The sequence below is a fragment of the Acartia tonsa genome, chromosome 9 (assembly GCF_053477335.1).
Source record: "Acartia tonsa isolate MP-2025a chromosome 9, ASM5347733v1, whole genome shotgun sequence".
NCBI classification, from domain to species: Eukaryota; Metazoa; Arthropoda; class Copepoda; order Calanoida; family Acartiidae; genus Acartia; species Acartia tonsa.
Window position 1 is genome coordinate 40,743,236 of NC_137268.1, and position 21,947 is coordinate 40,765,182.

Consider the following 21,947-nt stretch of genomic DNA (forward strand, 5'->3'; position numbering starts at 1 on the left):
GTCATAAGAAGCTGTTTCAGAAACAAAAATAAATGACTACAAGATATATTAGTGTAAGGTTGAAAATATAAATCAACCTTTAAAAAATGGCCGACACGTCCCAACTTCCTGATATGGTAATTTATTTTCCATTGTGGCTTTGAAACTGATTTATATCCGCCGGATAAGAACCGTTTCTCATCCATACTGAAAAATCATCGTTTTACAGACAATGTTTTACAAATATTAAAATGAAAAATTATAATATTAATACCTACAAGTTTTGTTAGCCCGAATTTTTCATTTTATTTTCCGCGGAAAGCTGTCTGTAATACAATGCGATGGATAACTATTTTAGTATATCATCTTTTACATGTAAACTCTATCACAGCAAACTAACATGCTAGCCTTGATTTCTTGGGATTTTGCTTAATTTTTCGTTCACAAAATTTCAAAATAAATAAGAATTTTACTTAAACACTAACGGAAGAACATACAGACAGAAGGTTGTATCCTAATCTTTATAGAATAGCATATATGTTTAATTGCATTTTGGAAGATAATTTTTAAGCATTATATTGCATTTTCTTATCTATCAAATGTATTGAGGCTATGCAAATAAAAATAAAAAGGCGCCATTACATGGTCAACATTGTGCTTTTTTGCAAAATAGTTTTGATAGTACATTAACCCTTAGGAGTTCGGGGGGGGGGGGGGGTTGAGGGGTAATAGAATGCCTCCCCCCCTCCTGTTTTTTCTTGTTTATTAGACATAAAAAATTCTGAAAAAACTGTTTTTCTAGCTTTAGAATTAAGAAAATTACAGCCGTTTAATTTTTTTAAATAAAAATATACATAAAACAAAGTTTGTTAAAAAGATGACTCTGAAGTTCTCTATGAAATAGGGAACATGCACACAAATGCTTTATCTTTAAAGTTGAACTCATAGGCTAACTTAAGTAAGTTTTTTTGTTATGTTAAAAATCCTATAAATCAATGAAATATTAAAACCAATAAAACAAAGCAGCCTTTCTAAATTCTATAAATGGTTGTGCAATCCTAAATAAACAATTTATGACTGTGCCCCTAGTCACTAAAAGATTTATCTTTTAGAAGGAGTTGTTGGTTGTCAGGAATCCAAAGGGATAAGACAATGGCCTAATAATGATATACAAAGTTACCACTTCTGTAGATTACAATTATTGGTTAAAACTTTTGGTCACTCAACTTAATTAATTAACCAATTAAAATTCAATAAAATCTCAAAAGTTGTTAAGCTAGCGATTAATAAAATAATAGCTCAATGCCTCTCTAGGGTGATAAAATATAATTTTTGTTACATGCAACGGTGTTGATTCAGCCAATTAATTTAATTTAAAATTGCTGAAAATTTGGTATTAAATGTTCGCATAAAATTTGTTTTTTGCTGTAACTAAAGGGAAGTGAGTAGGATGGAGGAGGGGGGGGGGGGGGAGTTAGTTGTGTGAAAATTTTCACTTAGAATTGTTTGTCAAAATCCTGGTCCCTTGCCAATGGTTACAAAATCCTGGTCCCTTGCCACTGGTTACAGAATCCTGGTCCCTTGCCACTGGTTACAGAATCCTGGTCCCTTGCCACTGGTTACAAAATCCTGGTCCCTTGCCACTGGTTACAGAATCCTGGTCCCTTGCTACTGGTTACAAAATCCTGGTCCCTTGCCACGTTACAAAATCCTGGTCCCTTGTCACTGGTTACAGAATCCTGGTCCCTTGCCACTGGTTACAGAATCCTGGTCCCTTGCCACTGGTTACAGAATCCTGATCCCTTGCCACTGGTTACAAAATCCTGGTCCCTTGCCACTGGTTATAAAATCCTGGTCTCTTGCCACTTGTTACAAAATCCTGGTCCTTTGCCACTAGTTACAAAATCCTGGTCCCTTGCCACTGGTTACAAAATCCTGGTCCTTTGCTACTAGTTACAAAATCCTGGTCCCTTGCCACCAGTTACAAAATCCTGGTCCCTTGCCACTGGTTACAAAATCCTGGTCCTTTGCTACTAGTTACAAAATCCTGGTCCCTTGCTAATGGTTACAAAATCCTGGTCCTTTGCTACTAGTTACAAAATCCTGGTCCCTTGCCACTAGTTACAAAGTCCTGGTCCCTTGCCACTGGTTACAAAATCCTGGTCCTTTGCTACTAGTTACAAAATCCTGGTCCCTTGCCACTGGTTACAAAATCCTGGTCCTTTGCTACTAGTTACAAAATCCTGGTCCCTTGCCACCAGTTACAAAATACTGGTCCCTTGCCTCTGGTTACAAAATCCTGGTCCTTTGCTACTAGTTACAAAATCCTGGTCCCTTGCCACTGGTTACAAAATCCTGGTCCTTTGCTACTAGTTACAAAATCCTGGTCCCTTGCCACTGGTTACAAAATCCTGGTCCTTTGCTACTAGTTACAAAATCCTGGTCCCTTGCCACTAGTTACAAAATCCTGGTCCCTTGCCACCAGTTACAAAATCCTGGTCCCTTGCCACTGGTTACAAAATACTGGTCCATTGCTACTAGTTACAAAATCCTGGTCCCTTGCCACTGGTCACAAAATCCTAGTCCCTTGCCACTAGTTACAGAATCCTGGTCCCTTGCCACTAGTTACAAAATCCTGGTCCCTTGCCACTGGTTACAAAAGTCATCAATTTGAATTGTTTAAAATACATATAATTTCACAAGAGGGATCAGATGCATGTCACCAGAAAACAAGAAATGAAATATCCAATCAACCAAGAAAAAAGCGCTGAAACAATATTTGAATTTTAGGATGAGGAATCTTTAGTAATAAAATGGACTGGAGCAATCATTGGAGCTTTTTGTAAGTTTTTATTTTACTGTTATCTAACTTTCAATAATTTCTTACCATTTACATTCATTTAGATAAAAACTAAAATCAATTTCAAACAACTCCCGTAATATATCTTTAACTTTAATATCAATATTAGCAGCTAAGCCCCTAGAGGCATCTAAAGGCTCTTTGGAAAAGAGGGGGGGGGGGCAGTAGGTCACTCAACTTTATTTTAAGTTTTAAAAAGAAAAGCGAAACTAACTTTATGTGTGGGGGGTGGGGTATTTTTTACTCAATGGTTATTTTTCTTGGGGAGGAATAGGTACCCTCCCCCAAAAATTTATAAAAATTGTTAAGGAATTCGATATGGGTCAAGTGGTTAGGTTAATACACAAATAAACACATAGACAAGCGGTTACTTTTATTCAGAATTAAACATTTTTTGACTAGTATTAATTTGCCTTGGGTAAAAAGATAATTGTCCCTACTCAGATTTTTAAATTTCAATTTGAGTTTAATATAATCTTTTTTTAGTGGTTGGTTGTACAGGAGTATTTCCGCTCTTAATCATCCCAGATAATATTGGCAGTAAAAGTACAGATAAAACTATATTAAATGCTTTACTAGGTAAACAATTATCATTAGTATGATACTTACTCTACAACTAAGACATGTCCGTCCACTTGTCTGTTCAATCAATTTACTGTATAAAAATAAACATTTATTGACAATTTAATCAAAATGACTTGAATTAATATTTCTTTAAATAATACCATATTCTGTACATCAATTTCTATCAAGGGGCGTCGTGGCTCAGTGGTAACGCACTGAGTTACGGTGATGAGAGTTCAAGTTCTAGTCCCCATGTGGCAACTCGAACTTCTCAGTTGAATACATACACGCAACTTCCCCTGGTTGTGTAAGAAGGGGATTATTGAGTAAGTTTGGATACTTAATATTCAAGTACATAATATCAGTACTACCCTTATCCCAAGCTCCTCTGCGGAGAGCGTCATTCATTACGGTGACTTTATTTGGGACACCTGCCATACTCGGCGAGAGTGAGGTAATAATGAGTAGCTCTCATGAGATAGCGGGTCAAGGCATAATGTGCTTGAACGTGGAGCTTGATAGCCCTAGTGGCTATACAGAAGTGTCTCAGTCTACTCCATGACTACTTAGGTCCAAACTCTAAGAGACTATGGCTAATCAATCAATTTCTATCAAAATACTTAATTAAGCATAAAGTTATTTTGCTAGATTTTGACTAAAATAATGTTTAGGTTTACCTATTCTATAGTACAGGTTAACCTATATGAAAGCCACTGATGCAGTTTTAGACATACATGTAAAATCAGCTATCAATGTTACATGTATACTTTTATGAAGGTTTTGCAGTTGGAGGGTTACTAGGAGATGTATTTCTACATTTACTTCCTGAAGTATATGGACAGGTAAAATTTAAATCATATAAATTTTTTAAAAAAATTTCCAAAATATTAATAAAAATCCTTTAATAGTTATTTCTTTCATCGTATTATAAACAGCTTTCCGCGGATATAGAAAATACAATTATAAGATAAAAACCAATTTTTTAGCCCCAAGGTGCCGAAGGCACAGGCTAAAAAAAACAATCTTATGATTGTACATTTTTATATTTGTAGAAAGCTGGATATAATACGATGCTAGACATAGTTTTTTCGTATGGATGAGAGCCGGTTTCTATCCACCGGATTCGAATGAATACGAGACATTCAAATTCAGTTTTACAATTTGTAATGTCTGAATAAATATGTAAAATTCATATTTTGTTTGTGAGTTAACCTTATATATATCTCTATCAAAATGTTTGTTAAGTTTCTTGTCCTACCGTGAGAAAAGTTGGACTGATTCCCACATTTTTTGTTTTGTTATCAAACTTTTTTAAAGAGATAAAAATACACTTTGCTTCCTATCACAGATGATAGTAAAAAATGATGATTTAAAAAAGGTTTTTTTTTTAATGCAACCATCTCGTAATCAATGATTAAATGGCACTTAGAATTCGAATTTCGATCTGAAATTGCGCATGAATAATCCTTGGTAGGTCTATTTTCCCTAAATCGAACAAAAAGTTAGAAAAGTAATGGCTGGCGACTCAGCCGTTTTTTGCCTATTTTCAGGGCAAATTAATCATTAATTACGTAGAAATCAACTTTTTAAAACATATTTTTGGTTTAATTCATGTTAAATGATAGCAATAACAGTTTTTTAAATTTCTAGTACCAACAGCTACCGGCTAGGACCGTTTGATAAGGTTTTTGGGCGAGATAAAGTATTATGAGGAGATAAGTTTTGTGACTAATATGCTATTAAGATAGCAAAAAAATGGGAAAACGGCTAAGCCGCTAGCCGTTAGCCGTTACTTTTCCTAGTTTTTGCTCGATTTAGGGAAAATAGACCTACCAAGGATTATTCATGCACAATTTCAGATCGAAATTCGAATTCTAAGTGCCATTTAATCATTGATTACGAGATGGTTGCATTAAAACCCCCCCCTTTATTTAATTAGATAGGAGACAAAGGCACAGGAGAATTGGGCAGAGTTGGATGGTCTGTCATAATAGGCATACTTGTATTTCTTGTTTTAGAAAAAGTAAGGTTAATTCATTTGATTATTAATATAGAAATGTTATTGATGACGTAAGCATTTTTATTTTCAAAGTTAAAACAGAACAAAAATATAAAAAGTTCATGCAATACAAACTAATTGTCATGGTACCAAGAAACCCTTTCACGCAAAAAAACTTTACAATTTGATTTTTTTGCTCTTCAAATTTCTTTGTTAAAAGAGAACTATCCACGAACGAGAGCAAGTGATTCTAAGCACGGAGCATTGATCCATAGAATTTTTTTAGTGAATATAATAGGTTTACGTTTAATACTTGGTTTATTGACTAAAAGGTTAGGTTTCACCATTGTTTTATATGAAATAAACTTTGAAATGTAAAGCATTTTTGATGCAATATCAACAAACGCTTTGTTGAGTTCAAAGGACAAAATAGAATAACACAGCAGAAAAGCACAAATGCTGTAAATTGCAGAAGTACATTAATTAAACTGTTTACAATATTACAAGTTACCAACCTTTTTTTTAAATATACATTTTTAATAAAAATAATATACTTTTGCATTAAGCTTCTAAACAACAGTTTGAACTCATCGAAACATTTGATGATATTGCACCAAATAATGCTTAACATTTCAAAGTTTTTTCATATAAAACCATGGTGAAACCTAATCTTTTAGTCGTTAAACCAAATATTAAACATAAAACTAGTATATTCACTAAAAAATACGTTGGATCAATGCTGGAAGGTGCTTAAAATCACTTGCTCTCGTTCGTGGATAGTCCCCTTTGATGGAAAATATAGTTACAACCCCTAATATTATTCATGTATTTCAATATAAGTTTCTAAACAAGAAGAATTATCATAGGAAATTAATACACATATAAACTTTAACTGCAAGAAAAACAATTTTTCATTTATAATGTTTTAAATTTTATCATTTATTTATTTCTTTAGGTTCTAGAATCTAGTAATCCTGAAACAGACGAAACCAAAAAAGATGCTGACAAAAAGTAAATTCATTTTTTTAGTTTTACAATTAATTTAAAAATTTATTCTCTTTGTTTATTTCATAACATTTTTGAATTTTGATTAATAATTTGCTTATAGAAAAGTACTTGGCTACCTGAATTTACTAGCAAATAGTACAGATAACCTGCTTCATGGGTTAGCTGTAGGCACTAGCTTTTTATCTAGCACAAGGTTAGGTAGGTAAAATATTTCATTAAATAGATAAAATGACGGTATTATACAAATGGTTTGGTTTTTATAATTTTCATATGTAAAATTTCCATACACATTTACAATATTTGTTACTTTTCAAATTTGTCATTGTTAAAAACTGACTAATTACCTGCTTATACTAACAACGAAATCAATTTGGAAAAAATCACTAAATCTATAAATAATTTCAGTTGTCATTGCGAGTCAACACATTGTAAAATTGATAACATTTACATAGGCCCCCCAAATATTATCATATATTTATTTTGCTTGTTGGTTATACCTTATTCCTGACTATATACATGTTTACAGGTATGACTACAACCTTTGCTATTCTTGTACATGAAATTCCTCATGAATTTGGAGACTTTGCTATCCTTCTCAATTCAGGTTTTAACAGGTACACAAAATGGATAAAGCTTATTTAGAGCAAAAACAGAATAAGACAATATATTTTTAAAGGTATGGGAATTCAATTTAAATAAATCACTTTCACTACAATAATTCTCATTAGATTTTGTTAAGATGTTAAAAAAATGTTGCAGATGGGATGCAGCCAAAGCCCAGATGACAACTGCTCTCCTGGGAATGATTGGAGCCTTGGCAGCTTTAGCCCTGGAGGCAAGCTCAGACCTGGATGCATTTCTACAGGTAGTTGTGAAATACAAATTTGTGGAAGTTCCAAAAATCCTAGAAATAAAATAAAACATTGCCTTTGATTTCTATGTGCTTTATCATATATTTGAGGAGAATTTAGATCATAAATTTTGATATTTTAACAATTTACATATATACATATATATCACCTAATGTGTACATTAGGATGTGTTACCATTCACTGCTGGTGGCTTTCTCAATATTGCTTTGGTAACTGTTCTACCAGGGCTAATGCAGGTCATTTGTTATCTACATGTTTATTGTAGCTTATGAAATTATAATAAAATCTAAATTAGATCCTATTGATACTTTTTAACTATCTGAACATGTTGAATTGTCAAACAAATCTTAAGAAAGAATCATTAGTGGTTAAAATCTTGGGTTTTTTCAATCTGATAAAATTGTTCATGGTTATCTCTTTCTTTTAGGAAAACAGACCTTTCCCTCTGATGCTTCAACTTATTTGTTGTATGGCTGGATTGCTTACAATGCAAATTCTTACTGAATTTTAATTGGAACCAATGTTCAAACTAGAAGTGAATGTTTTTGTAAGACAATTACTCAAAGCTCAACCATAAAGAGAGTGTGATATTATGAAATATATCTCATATAAGTTGTAACAAAATAAAAGTTTGTATAGAATTGTTATATTTATGATTTAAAATTATCAAAATACTTTAATTCTAATACTGTTTTTAACTTCAATTTTTGATATATCCAATATAGATTATTCTTTAATCTAATGAATATCCCTGTTCAATAAGTATTTATGTTATACTTAGATTATTTTTCACATCTCTTTGATATCTAATACTTTAATGTCGTAGCTTACAAAGTCATTAAAAAATACTGCTAATTACTAAATCTGTTTTTTCCAAATCATTATCTGTGAATGTGTTGAAGAAATATGATTTGAAATATCAATAAAAGTGTGATCAATGAGAATGTCTTAAAATAATTTTTTATAAATATTTTATATTCTTATAAATAAATTTTTATTTTAGAACAATGAAAATTTTGTTATTAGTTTTAAGTTTATATAGTGAAGTTTTATGTTTTGATTATAAATCATTTGGTTGTGAATGTGGTCATCATAAGAATGGCAAGGATGGAAATCTTGGTTGCCACCCTGATCAAAAAAATAAGGTTGGTTTCCAAGGATTATTGTTAAAATGTATTTTTTACTGTATAATTTAATTATTGCTCTTTTCCTAAACATATTTTTTTTCTTTTCTTGCATAGGTTTCACTTAGATTCTTTAAAAATGGTATATTGTATATGTTTTAATTATTACTTTTTGCAGTAAGTATATATTTTAGATTGATCAAGGTTTCTCTGTTAGAAGTAAGGTAGGAAATATATTTATCAAGATAAATATAATTTATTATTCTTTTAGTACATAATAAAATCTCTTGAAAAATATGCATGAAGCTTGCAAAATTCCAAATATAGAAAATCCAAGAAACAGGCTAATAAATGCTCCAGCCTAAAAAATACTTTTTTAAAAATTACATACTACAGTAATGTACTAGCGGCTACGCCCCTAGAGGCCTCTAGGGGCACTTGAGGAGAGGAGAGTCGAATTTGATAACCCAATTTATCATTTTAGATTTGAAAAGAAAAAGTAAAAAAAAAATTTTGGGGGGGATTATTTTTATTACTCGCCTCCCCCCCGTTTTTAGATTTAGTTAAAAAAAAACTAAAAAAAAAATTTTTTTTGGGGGGGGTAATTTTTTCTAGGGGCGATTTTTCTTAGGAGGGTTGTTGTACCGACCCCCAAAATAGTTATAAACCTACAAGGGACCTATGAGAAGCTACCCTGTTAAGGAGAACCCGATCAGTTCAGCGGTTAGCGAGATCATTTGGTACAAACACACAGACATACAAGCACACAGACAAACAGACTGACATCCTGTTACTTTAGTATAGAGATTACAATATGAATACCTCTGTAAGATAACAATTTAGATTACACACTAATTCCTCCTTTAAAGAAAGTATCTCAAAGTGCTAAAATTTAAAAATTATAGTTGATTTAATTATGTCTTTTCTAAAATATTACAGTATATAATCTTACAATATTTATCAAAGAATATAAAAAAATTATAAAAGACGTTGATTTGCTTTGTAAGACATCAAAGTTAACAATTACCACACTAAAAAAAAAGTTGAAGTAACCTTTGCCCATATAGATACAGCATAATCAAAATCATCTGGCCAGTCATATCTCATTGTTCGAGTTTCCTTGGGTTCATAACTAAGAAATTTAATTGTTATTAATTTTTTTCTTGTTGAATTAGTCAGGGTGACCCCATCAGATTCTTATTTTACCAAGAAATAAATTCTTAGAAAGAAAATTAAATTTAATTATCAAAATTGAATTTCCTTCACAATGTTAAATCTTCACCTGTACTGCAGTTTTATATTTGTTAATTTACAAGGCTGGTAACATTTTCTTTCTTTCCAAACATTCTAAATGTAATATAGTTGATTGATGCAAAATTTGCCCAAAGTTATCATCTTTAAAAGTAACAAAGTAGAGTTACCTTTCCTAGAAAGCTCTTATCTCTTACAAATCTCCAAGAACCATTATAGTATTCCTAACAGGAGGAAAATAAAATATTTATATATACTTGATTAGTTAGATTTAAAATGAATAAAGTAGAATGATATGCACTTACTGTTGAGTTATAAAAACTAATTATATCTGATTTCTTGATAGCTTTTGGTCTATCTATGTTGGGATTGAAGTACCAAGGATCTTGCCAGTTTCTCATTTCTGTACACTTATCATTAGATAATCATTAGATATTCTTCAGTTTAAAAATTTAAATCATATTTTAATCCTTCTATATCTTTGATAAATATTTATTGATATTATGTCTTACTCTCTCATCCACACAGTTCTTGAAAGATGATTGGGTATTATCTCTGCATTCATCTGCCAACTAAAATTTTAAATAGATTATCAAAATAATTATGCATTTTTTATAGTCATTTTTCACCTTATCCATTCTTTCTACTTCCTCCAAGGTCATGCTAACAGATGTCTCTTTCTGTAAACAACATTTTTTAAAAATACGATTTAAAGATTACAATGAAACTGCCAACAAAAATTTGGAAACAACCTTATACTGGAAAAGAGAAGTATCAACCCTCACATTTGATGGCATATCATCCTCCTTTAAATAAGAATATTAAAAAACTAAATCTCTTTTATATAAAGATAGAAATTATACTATTAGAAATCTGAATCTAAAGGACCTTGTAAAATAGAAATTGATCTTTCCAATGAAGAAACATATGAGTTGCTCCCATAAAGTTTTCTACAGCATCTTGTACCTTGTAGAATAAATAAATAAAATCTAAATTTTTGTTTATTTAACCCATTAGTGACGAACCGGCTTTTAACGCCCGGTTCCAGAAAATGCCAATAAAAACCGGTACTCAGTTTTAGGATTGCATCATTCTCAGTATGAATCCCCCCTCTACTACCCTGGTTTTCATTTCCCCCTGGAGCAGGCAGATTTGCTTACTTCCGTTTGCCGGTATAGCTCAACAAAATTTGAAAACCAAGAAAAACAAGGTGATTTTAAAATACCCCTCCTAACTTTTTTGTTTATGAAGTAAAGTTAGTGATTTTTTTCGTGAAATTTAAAGTTTATTGGCAACTACATTAATTTGTGAATTCGTTTTATTCAAATTATTATTTATTAAATGATTTTTTTATCGTTTTTTTACGTTCTATATAGGCCCGGCTCGGCATATGGGGGGAAAGTCTGAAATTTTTATTACCCGGTTTTACTAATAGATCTTTTTTACAACAACAACAAAAACCGGGTTTATTAACCAAAAAGGGGTGGTACCTATAGCCAAAATCTTAAATGTGATATAAATTGTTTTGTATGTTAGTTGTAGCTCTATCAATTACATGAGGTTATGTAGTTTTCAATTACGGATCGTATCAAAGTTCTAAAAAGTGTTCATCTCACTTTGGGCGTTCAAAAATTACATTTTTAATTTTTTGGGCCAAATAACCGGGTATTTAGGTCGAAAACGGGCTTTAATGCCGGGGGAAAGCACCAAAAAAAGCCAAAAACGGTTATTAATGCCGAAAGGTTTTTTTACTCACGCCGAACCGGGTTTTATTGCAACTTTCCTGTGCACGCCACTAGAGCAAAACAAAAAAATTGGAATTCCGTTTTTACCATTATAAAGCTTCCCTGAGATTTTCAGCTCGATCGGTCCATAAAAGTGGCGCTCGGCACTAATGGGTTAAAGATTTATTTAACTAAAGATAAATAAACTGTTCATAAATTAAAATTTTTATTACCATAGCATTATAACTGTCACTTCTCGATCCAGAATTATATAAAGATCTGTACTGGTTCAGTTCATCAAAATTATTAGAAATATTTTCATTTGTAGATCCCTAAATAGGTGTTGTTAAATTTTTTTTTCTTTATGAAACATGTTTTAATATGGTTATTACTGGTTGGCTTGTTGTTCCTAATGCCCCAAAGAGAAGTTCACTCATTGGAACCTAAAAAATAACATAAATTTTGTAAGTTTTTTTTATAAAATTTTCTGAGCTAAGATTAAAAAAAATACCTTTATATACATTTTGTATCCAAAGTACTGTCCTGCTTTATTTTCTCCAGCAGGTGTGTATGTATGGCATGTTCCTAAATGAATAGAAGAGTAATTTCTTAAACTATAAGTAAATTGTACCGGTATGAAAATAAATTTACCTGATTCAACTGGGTCGGGTATTGTTCTAGACCATCGGTTTATTAATTTTCTGAAAGTTTACTAATTATCATTTATTAAAAAAGTCAATACAATTTTTATCTGAATATCATAGTTAAATATTATTTACCCTGCAGTATCATTGTATCCACCATCCTTGTTTTCATGAGAAAATCTTCTCAAAATATTCATCCTTGCTATTGATATTTTATTTAAAATCTGAAATTTAAATGAAAATAATGATTCTTGATAAAACTATGCTAACAACTTGGTATTTAATATAATAAAACCTGATTCATAATTGTTTTTGTTAGGTTTTCTCTTGGAAATTTCTAAAAAAATCAAAATATATTTAGATTTCAAATACTAATTTCTTAATTAATTGACATAAAAAAAGACTCACCTCAATTTCCTCTAACAAAACATATCTTTCATCAGCTCTCTTTTTCTACAAATACAATTATTTTAATTAGAAAAAATCTGTTAAAAAATTTAGATTTAGATAAAGGGAAAAAAACAGTCTTAATGATAATTTTTTTTCTTTATTTTATGTTGACATACTTTAAATGGAAAGCAGATTGTGAATTGTGGAAACCTAAACAAAATTAGAACAGTCAAAATTTTGAAATTTGCTATTTTATAATCAAAAAACTAAATAAAAATAATTACATCATAGTGTTATTTGGAGCATGCTTGAGTAGTGTAGAATACAAAGTCCTCTTTTTCTCATATTGTACTGTAAGCCCACTGATATAAAGATATTTTTAATGAATTATTGGAAACCTATTAGTAATTCATTAAACAAATTTATAAAGGGTAAAATCAAATTACCTTATTACCCAAAGTGTAAAGGTAGATATAACAAGAAAGCCAATTACTTTTACTAATAATTCAGTTTTTCTTATTTTCATCCTAATTAGTTATTGTAAATCTGAAACATATATTTTTTCATATAAACATCACAAAGCACTGGAAATGAACACTGATAAATTTTATGAGCAAAAAGATATCAGTATTTCATATCATACCTGTATATAAGTGTGGAAATCTTTGCACTTTTTGGCAAATATATTATTCTGAATTTCATTACACAATTTATTTATTGTAGGCATTTTTTTATAGCCACAATATACTCTAATTGTTTTTATTGAAAAATTTATTATTTCTCTGATACCATAATTCTGCTGTATGATAGTCACACTGTTTTATTACAAGGTTTATCTATCTAAGTGATTATAACATTACAGTGTTGTATAGCAATAAAACATTCTTTAATTGTGTATGAAAGCCCTATTCTACAATTTTTACAAAATAATTTACCTATGACTTAAATTACAAAAAATAGATGAGTAGTTTTGTATATTATAAAAATCACACTAAATATTTGAGATTTAAGAAATGGGGTAAGTTATATTTTCCAATTATACTCTAACCTAGGATCTAGTTTTATACAGGTTCTTTATTTCTAACTTTATAATTAAAACATTTTTCAATCAAAAATACAAGGAATTTTTAAATAACTTTTATTTATCCTTTTAATATGTAATAATAACATTTTCTTAAAAATATACATAATGCTTGAAGAATTCCTAACAGTGAAAACCCAAGAAAAAGGCTGATAATTGCTCCTGCCTATACAGATAAAATAATAAATTTATATTTGACAAGTAAAAAAGTTTTAAATAATGCTTTTTTATGCATTGTACAGATTTTCTCTAAATGAATTAGTTTAGTACTCTAAAAAAGCACCTCTGTAGCATAGCATGTTGTATCACAAACCAATTCTTCTTTCAAGGATAATATTTCAAAGTTCTGAAAGAATACAACTTTCAAAGGAGGGAAAATTATGTAACTTTTATACAATTATGCAATGCAATGTTCAAACCAACCTTAGCCCAGATTGAAATAGCATAATCAAATTCCTCATTCCAATAGAGATCAGGCATGTTAGCTCTGGGCTCATAACTAAAATATTAAAGGGAGTGTGAACGTTAAAATTTCTCTTCAAATCTTAACATTTTCTAAGCACCTTTCACTACACTGATCAACCAAAAATGTCCTATTAACAAAAATATCCAGGATAAATGCCTTGATTTTATGGTATTTTGGGAGGGAAAAAGGAAAAAACAGGGAAAATCTGAACGTTTTTGTTTCTTATAATGTTTTTAGGGATATTTAACTTGTCATATATAGTTGAAACAATTTAATTACTGTAAAGGATTTATTTTATGGCATAAAATTGCCAATTAGTTTTTTAATAATGTAGTAATTAGATAATAAAGATCTATTTTAAATTCGTATTATTGACAAAAAATACCTCACTGTCTACAAAGGGTTGAATCTCAGAGGTTATTTAAAATAATAATATACTTTTTTATTGCGTTGTATAATAAATAACCCACTTAGGAGATTTAGTTCACACTTTTATCAGACTGTTTATAAGGAAATATTGCCAATTTATTATTTACAAAGTAATTAAAGTTGGGCGAGAGATGGGCCAACTGAAGTTACTTGGATACTAATAAAAAAACCTGTTTCTAGCTTTGTTATTGTATTTGATATTAAATAAAAAATATTGCTTATTTTATCAATTTCTAAGTGACTATACATTGGTTTAAAACAAGGTTTATATTAAAAGTCAGCTTAACCATTAGGAAAAATAGAGAACTATGTCAAAAAGTTTAGTTTTAGCTATAGAAGGAAAAAAAGACAATTAACTGCACATTTATATAGTCCGGAAATCTTTCCCCCAATCTTAGATATAGTAAAAATCGGCGGAAAAAGCCGTTTTTTTAATGAAACGAGAGTTTTGCCCTATCTTCGAGATTATATGAATGAGATGATGTTAAGGTTTGATAATCTGATGAGAAATTTTCTCGTTCACAGTTCCTTTAATTGATTATATTAAAAAAAAAACTAAGTAAACTAATAACCTGTACTGTAATCTAATTTTGGTCATTTTGCAGGGTTGATAGCAATTTTGATGAGTTGCCCATTCTCTCTGGTTATAAAAATCCAATGTTATAGTTTTTGGGTAAATAAAATTTCAAGTACTAAAACATTTTTAGGTTACAATATACACCAATAAATATAAACCAATTAACTTTGCTTTATAGGCATAGAATTCAAAACCCGCGACAGTAGTTGACTGGGAAGTGAAAGGTTTGAATCTTAGGCCAACTCTGTGTCATAACTGAAGACATTAAAAATGGTTCCTACTGGTGCTTTGTCAGATGTGCGAGATAATTATGTAGAGTAGGAGGAATGCCTTGACCCAAATCTCACTAACATGCACATTTAGGACTTCTCAGGCAAGTTTGCAATCAAAGAGTTGTTTATCTGATGGGTGTTAACATAGGTGATTGAGTGTGTTACACTGCTATTTGAAATACAGAGGACTTGTATCCAAAGCCCCCTAGTCATCATCATTTATAGGCATAGAATTACCTTTCCCCTAAAGCTTTTATCTCTGACAAATTGATAATCTCCGTTCCAATAATCCTGCAAGAATATTATTCTTGAAATTTTAAAAGATTTCACTACTTTAAAATTAGATAGATTATTGTTTCAAATAGATATTAGTATACATAGTGATACTTACTGATGATGTATAAAAGCCTACAACTTCTGACTTATTTGTTGATGGAGGTTTTTTTATATCTTCATTTATGTACCAGGGGTCCTGCCAAGATCTCATTTCACAACACTAAAATACACTTATTGTAATTCTGATTTTAAAAAAATTTGATGAAAATTTGAATTTTTTGATGGTCAATTAAAAAATATGTAATTTGTGTATTCAAAAGTGCCAGGCAATAATAAAGAACAAAAAAATATATTGAAAAAATTGTATAATAATTGTATATGCTTTTAAGTTTTACCTTAAAATCTACACAGTGTTTGTAGGACTTGAATCTAGAGGTATCCTTTGTTGTACACTCATCATTAAACTCATTCAACCTTTCCTCCTCCTCAAATGTCATACTTATTGATGTCTCCATCTAGAATTAACAGTTCTTCAAGATCAAAACTATCAGGTTTTCTTTAATAAAAAAAGTTGAACTAAAATTATTAAGAAAATTTTAATTGTTTTAACATTTTTTAGGATTTTTTAGAATTAAAATTTTTAGTTAAAATTTATCTAATGTTACATTGTATCTGAGAAGTGATGTGTCTATGTATACATTTTCTGGCATATCTTCTTCCTAAACAATTTTAATTGGTCTAAATATATATAAATAGATGATATAAATATCCTTTTTAACCTTTCTATACTTTGCCAATCAATTTGCTCATTAATTAATTTCATTTTAATGAAAAAATTAGAATAATTGATGTACTCTACCTTGTAAAAAAGAAAAGAATTATTCCAATGCAGAAACATATGAGAGGCTGCAATAAAATTTGATTTTAACTCTTCTACCTGAAATTATAATAATGAAAAATTACTTCCATATTTTTTGCCATTTTTAAAACCTTAATTAGGAGAATACAAAAGACATAGCTAAAATATGATATCAGTTTACCTTTGCACTCAACTGATCACCATATAAATCTTTCAACACTTCAGACTTGTTTTCACTTTTAAAATGCTTAGGTTGAATGAGTTCTCTTTTAGGTACCTAAAAAGTTACTTAAACAATAATTTGGTAGTGCGAATGGGGCGCCTGTCCAAAATTTGGTTTATGGAGATCGCTCTTCTATGAGTACTACTTAAAATCTACTTTTATTGAAATACCCATAGACATTCTCAAAATCATTGTCAGTGAAGAATGCTTATCCTTTTACTCCCACAATTATAATACGAATTTGGTTGAACCCGTGGCAGTCCAACAAATACCCACGCACGGTATTATACTGCTTTAAACTAAGAGTAAATGGTTGGTTATGATGTTTGATCTATATAATATAAGTATATCAAGTATAAAAGGAAGGAAAACGGGTTAATTAAGTGTATTTATATATACAAGTGAATCAGCTAAGTATAAAAGTTACAGGATAGGAGATAATAAACATAAGTAGTGTAGGACAAGAGAGTGCCTAAGTCCAAAGCATCTAATTGTGCATAGTGTTAGGCCTCTAACATAAGACCTATGCACAATTCATGCCAAGTACAAAGGAACCTAAATTTAATACTATACAATGCATGCTAAATTAACTAAGTCATTACCTTTAAGCCAAGAGAGAAGAGAGAAGAACTTGTTAGTTCAAGAGTTAGTAAATAACTGAGCTAAATTTGTGATTGCAAGCTATAGAGATAACTAATTACCCGGATTTAGCGTTCTGTCTGTTCAAGACAGTGTCTTTATGTTAAGCTTATGATGTCAATAGATCAGTGGCTTTAGGTATGCTTAGTTTACATAATAGTTACATGGTTATTTAACAATGGATATATAGTTCAATATAAACATATAACATTAGTTAATCACATATAGATTACCATAGATTTGGTTATATTATTCATATATGGAAGTATATTGATAATAAATTGATAATAATAGGGTTGACTATTTTAGCAGTATCTTATGCCCTGAGGTGTGCGCGATAATTATACTAAACTGTCAATCAAAGTTGGAGTAATATCTCTTGTTGTACCAATTTATATTATGTATAGATAAATTGATCTAGAAGCGAAGCATTTCTTTAAGAGTATAGTCTGTACGTTCAAATTATTTTGAAACTTAGATCTCGAATCTACAAATTTTAAAGTCTCCTGACTTTTCTCAGACTTTATTTAATTTTTCTTGCCTCTATTATATCTTAGCAACAGAGATAAAATACCTTGATGTACATTTTATAACCAAAATATTGTCCAGGTTTGTTGATTCCACTTGGAGTGTATGTATGGCAGGTTCCTAACAAATCATATGCAATAAGATAAATACAGCCTTACATCAGTATAATCAATTAGAACATTTTTGACCATATTTTCTTTAGTAAAGATTGTTTTGTTTGTATATTCATATCAGTTCATATCATGCAAATGTTACTGATATTATTCTAAGTTTCTTCCCAGACATAAGAACCTGATTGAATAGGGTCTGGTATTGTTGATGACCATTGATTCTCATTTTTCCTTGAAATAATAATAAGTCTATTTTATAAATGATATATATATAACAACAACACATAGATGATCTGTACAAAAAATAAATTGTGGAATCTTGGGTGAATAGCTCTAAAATAGGATTATGAAAAAGTAAATTGTCTAGCAATTATTTAAAACATTGATTACCCAGCACTGTCATCAATTCCTCCATACCAATTTTCATGAGAAAAATGAGTTATGATATCCGTTCTATTTATAGTAATTCTTTTCAAAATCTAAAAATATAAACAAAACTAGATTTAATAATTTGGTAAATAATAGAAAGAAGCCTTTTCTTACCTCGTTTACATCAGAACTATCAAAGTCATCTTTTTCAAGATTCTGGAAATAGCAATAATTATATTTTTTTATTGGTTATGCTTTATGTATTTTATTGAGAATTATTACTTTACCTGAAACTGTTCTATCAAAGAATATCTACCTTTACCCTGTTTCTAAAATAAGTTTGAAAATCATTTCCAAAGAATAATTATTTGAAATGGTAACTATATTTTGTTTGAGAAAGCAAGAAATAATTAGTCACCTTGAATGGAAAACAAGCAGTAAACTGTGGAAACCTTTTAATTGGGAATATTTTAAAATATTTTAGAAATTGAACAAATGTGCTTTTATAACCTAATACATCTAATAGCACAATGAAAGCAATATGAGTTTACAATGGATAGATCACCTCAGGCCAAACAGACATCATATGCTTCATGCTACAAACAATTATTATTTTTTTTAAAATCATGTAATTTTACCACATTGTATCATTAGGGGCAGGTTTAAGCAGAGTAGAATACAAGGTTCTCTTTCTCTCATATTGAACTCCAAGCTGCCTTTAAAAAAATTTAAAATTAAACTAGGAAGTTTTAACATTTATATGAAAGATCTATGAAATAATAAATGGGTTTGGTACTAAAAGACATTTAGAAATATTATTATTTTAGTAATTCTAACATACCTTACAACAATAAGAGTTAAAGTAGAAATTACAAGAAAACCAACTATTTTTATGACAATTTCGGACTTTCTAACCTTCATTTCTGTTTATTTTTCTAAAATGTTAGGTATATTGTTTACATCATTATACCTTTCTGTTTATTATAAAAGGAATAATATAAAACTGAATATGGTTTTATTGACATATTCATAAAATATTATCTCTAATTTATTATATAAAACTTTTATAAAAACTTACAAAATAAAATACGCAATGATTTTCTTGCTAAATAATTATTCAAATCCAAAAATTTTCTGACAATTAAAAAAATTTATAATACCAAATATGTAGGCAAATGAAAGAATATTATTTTATTTTAAAAATGTAAATAATTAATACAATTGTCCCCATATAACATTAATATTTTATTACTGTGTTTATTTATAGCAGAATTTTATTGCTTTATAATGTTTTCTTTCTTTTATAATATGTATCTAGTATTTATTTGTCAAGCTATTTTGGGGTATGTGAGCTACTTTATAGCTAACTTTGTCCTTCGAATAAATTAAATATTTAAGATTTTTTAGATGCTTTTTTGGATTTAAATCAATTCAAAAAGTTGATTTGATTAAACTTTCCTTTTTTTTCGCACCTTTAATTTGAGTTGAATGTAGTGCTTTTTATACTGTACAATTTATGTATTTGTGTAAAAATCTAATCATTAAGCTGTGTTACCAATGGATTTGTTATGCACAAGTCATGCTTCCTCATTGGTAATCTGGATTTCATTCTTTCATATCCTAAAATTTTACTGCTATTAAAATATCATGGGTAACCTATTAACCAATTAGGGAGCTGTTTGTGTGTTTGCTGTTCTTCCCTTTTTCTTCTTTTGTGTTAATATAGGGTAAAACTGTAAATACTATAAACAATATAATTTTGTTATTTTAGAATCCTCTTTTTCAATCCCGGATAGTTGGTGGATATAATGTAGAGAAGCATTGCTTTAGGCGTCCTTCACTTGCCTATATTAGGTATTTATCCTTGGTATCATAGCTGTTCTACAAGTAATATGTTAGGATTATATCGGATAAACAAAAAGATATACAAATATAATATGTATATGTAAATAAGAGAATAAGTGACTAGCAAATCCCTCCCTTCCCTTTTTCTAAATAAATTGAGGTACACTTAAAAAGTAATCAAATTTGTGTTTTAACCTAGTTATGGTTAGGTTTTCTTTGATACAGTGTAGTCTAGGAGGGATTTGGCACAACAGGTTTATAACCCGCTGACCCTTTGTTTGGGTGGGTAGTGGTTCGTTTTCTATGGTCAAGAAATGATTTGAGGAAAATGAGCTGCAATAATGACAACAAATTTAGGATAAAGCACAGATCTCGAGATTTCTGGGGTGAGTGTATGGGAAGCATCATCAACAAAAAGTTCATCATCACAAGTGCTCACTGCTTCTGTAATCCTATAGTGAGTTTTTTCAACATTAGTTGTAATGTTAAAAAAGTGATGCACAAATAGACAGAAAACCACATTAAAAGTATTCTTTATCTAGGGGATATCTATGCTTCTTTTCTTCCATTCGTATCAGTTTAGGGTGGAGGTACCATCCTTTAAAATAGTTGATAACCACAAACAGACATATAGACATCCCGTTACCTTTATATACGAATTATTTTTATATTTTTGATGTCATGACTCTTATGGATAAAATTGGCATAGATTTTTTATTCAAACTTTTTATCTCGACTGATTTATGTTAAGTTTGGTGATTGTAAAGAAAACAATGGAGAAATTACTTCTGATAAGTCTAGATCTGGACATCCTAAATATTTAAAAGGTACGAAACTATGTCTCTATAGAAATGTTTGAATTATTATCTGAATAACCTATATATAGGACGAGATTTGGTGTACTATATATCTGAACCAAAATTGTGAAGTTCATGACTGCACTGTCAAAGGTCCTTTAGACAACCAAACCTTTGATTGCAGAATCTTTGTCTGATATTCCCGGCTGTGCACGGTAATAAAAAGGGCCTTTTTTTTGGCCAAGGGTTTTCCCCTTCTATAGCTATTTATGTGGAAAACCTGACAAAGCAGAAATAGGAAGCATTATTAACATGATATTCGAACGCATCACCTATATGAATAAAGCAATATTAAATTTCAGGAAATATTAAATCCGAATCAGATCCTGATTTAGTTAACAGAGTCAAGATTATAGTTCCAGGTTAAATGATTTATCCTTATAATAAAGTAACAGGATGTAGTACCAAAGGATTTTTTATTCGCTGAACTAATATGATAGCTTCTTATAGGTCCTGGGAAGGTTTAAAACTATTTGGGGGGAGGGTATCACCACCCTCCCAAGAGAATTTTTCCTAGAAAAAATTACACCCCCCCCCACAAAAAATAAGTATGGGTATGACACATAACTGAGAGTTGGAATTTTTTGAATATCTCCATCCTGGCGGGCACAGGATGCCAGCAAACCTGACAGGTCATCCAGGTAAAGAACAAAAATATTTTTTTGACTTAAACAAAGCATTTTATCTTACCAAAATACTAAAATATCCTCTAGTAGTACATCCTCATATTAAATACAGGTGTTCAAGTCAATTTCAGTTTCCAGGTATAATCCTGCAGGTCCTGATCCTCCAGGTCTCCAGAAATCTTTAAAAGGCTCCTGTGGCCGCAATTTTTGACTTAGAGACTTCAAATTTTAAACTTAAGCTTTTCTTACATGTCTACATAATGTATAAAAATTTCATAAAGATCCGCCGCCGTTTTTCCGCCGACCGCCGACTGCGGCGGCTGGCAGCTTCCAAGTACAGCTGCGGCTGTGAAATTTATGTTTTGATATTTCAAA

General features: G+C 30.2%; 3 protein-coding genes across 3 annotated transcripts in view; 2 read left to right on the forward strand and 1 right to left on the reverse strand.

The window, feature by feature from the left end:
• Positions 1-8,296, forward strand: LOC145328930 (zinc transporter ZIP13-like). The gene is made up of 11 exons (XM_080172885.1): positions 1-116; positions 2,770-2,821; positions 3,326-3,418; positions 4,181-4,245; positions 5,343-5,426; positions 6,358-6,413; positions 6,511-6,608; positions 6,937-7,024; positions 7,170-7,275; positions 7,447-7,518; positions 7,710-8,296. Exons 1-11 carry the CDS (start codon positions 87-89, stop codon positions 7,791-7,793), a joined length of 828 nt encoding a protein of 275 aa, XP_080029011.1. The 5' UTR covers positions 1-86; the 3' UTR covers positions 7,794-8,296.
• LOC145328928 (uncharacterized) overlaps positions 8,290-21,947 on the forward strand; it is a 26,170-nt gene continuing 12,512 nt past the window's right edge. Inside the window, exons 1-6 of the mRNA XM_080172883.1 lie at positions 8,290-8,427; positions 8,601-8,630; positions 20,016-20,098; positions 20,447-20,546; positions 20,841-20,916; positions 21,249-21,308. Coding sequence (XP_080029009.1) covers positions 8,290-8,427; positions 8,601-8,630; positions 20,016-20,098; positions 20,447-20,546; positions 20,841-20,916; positions 21,249-21,308 — 487 coding nt within the window. The remainder of the gene's footprint in view (positions 8,428-8,600; positions 8,631-20,015; positions 20,099-20,446; positions 20,547-20,840; positions 20,917-21,248; positions 21,309-21,947) is intronic.
• Positions 8,635-13,013, reverse strand: LOC145328929 (uncharacterized). The gene is made up of 20 exons (XM_080172884.1): positions 12,862-13,013; positions 12,700-12,777; positions 12,592-12,625; positions 12,434-12,478; positions 12,321-12,362; positions 12,161-12,249; positions 12,033-12,082; positions 11,893-11,966; positions 11,774-11,824; positions 11,615-11,713; positions 10,546-10,623; positions 10,410-10,463; positions 10,287-10,337; positions 10,170-10,229; positions 9,963-10,067; positions 9,828-9,881; positions 9,689-9,753; positions 9,460-9,538; positions 9,229-9,291; positions 8,635-8,767 (listed from the first exon to the last, which is right to left on the reverse strand). The coding sequence occupies exons 1-20, from the start codon at positions 12,939-12,941 to the stop codon at positions 8,666-8,668; spliced, it is 1,353 nt and encodes a 450-aa protein (XP_080029010.1). The 5' UTR covers positions 12,942-13,013; the 3' UTR covers positions 8,635-8,665.

Excerpts from the sequence above, each read along its gene's own strand:
- LOC145328929 (XM_080172884.1), bottom strand. The coding sequence starts at position 12,941 with ATGAAAATAAGAAAAACTGAATTATTAGTAAAAGTAATTGGCTTTCTT. Across the intron at positions 12,250-12,320 it reads CAAAAACAATTATGAATCAG|ATTTTAAATAAAATATCAAT; the intron begins GTTTTATTATAT and ends TTTAAATTTCAG. Across the intron at positions 9,539-9,688 it reads AATATAAAACTGCAGTACAG|TTATGAACCCAAGGAAACTC; the intron begins GTGAAGATTTAA and ends TAAATTTCTTAG.
- LOC145328930 (XM_080172885.1), top strand. The coding sequence starts at position 87 with ATGGCCGACACGTCCCAACTTCCTGATATG. Across the intron at positions 4,246-5,342 it reads TTCCTGAAGTATATGGACAG|ATAGGAGACAAAGGCACAGG; the intron begins GTAAAATTTAAA and ends TTATTTAATTAG. Across the intron at positions 6,414-6,510 it reads AAAAAAGATGCTGACAAAAA|AAAAGTACTTGGCTACCTGA; the intron begins GTAAATTCATTT and ends ATTTGCTTATAG.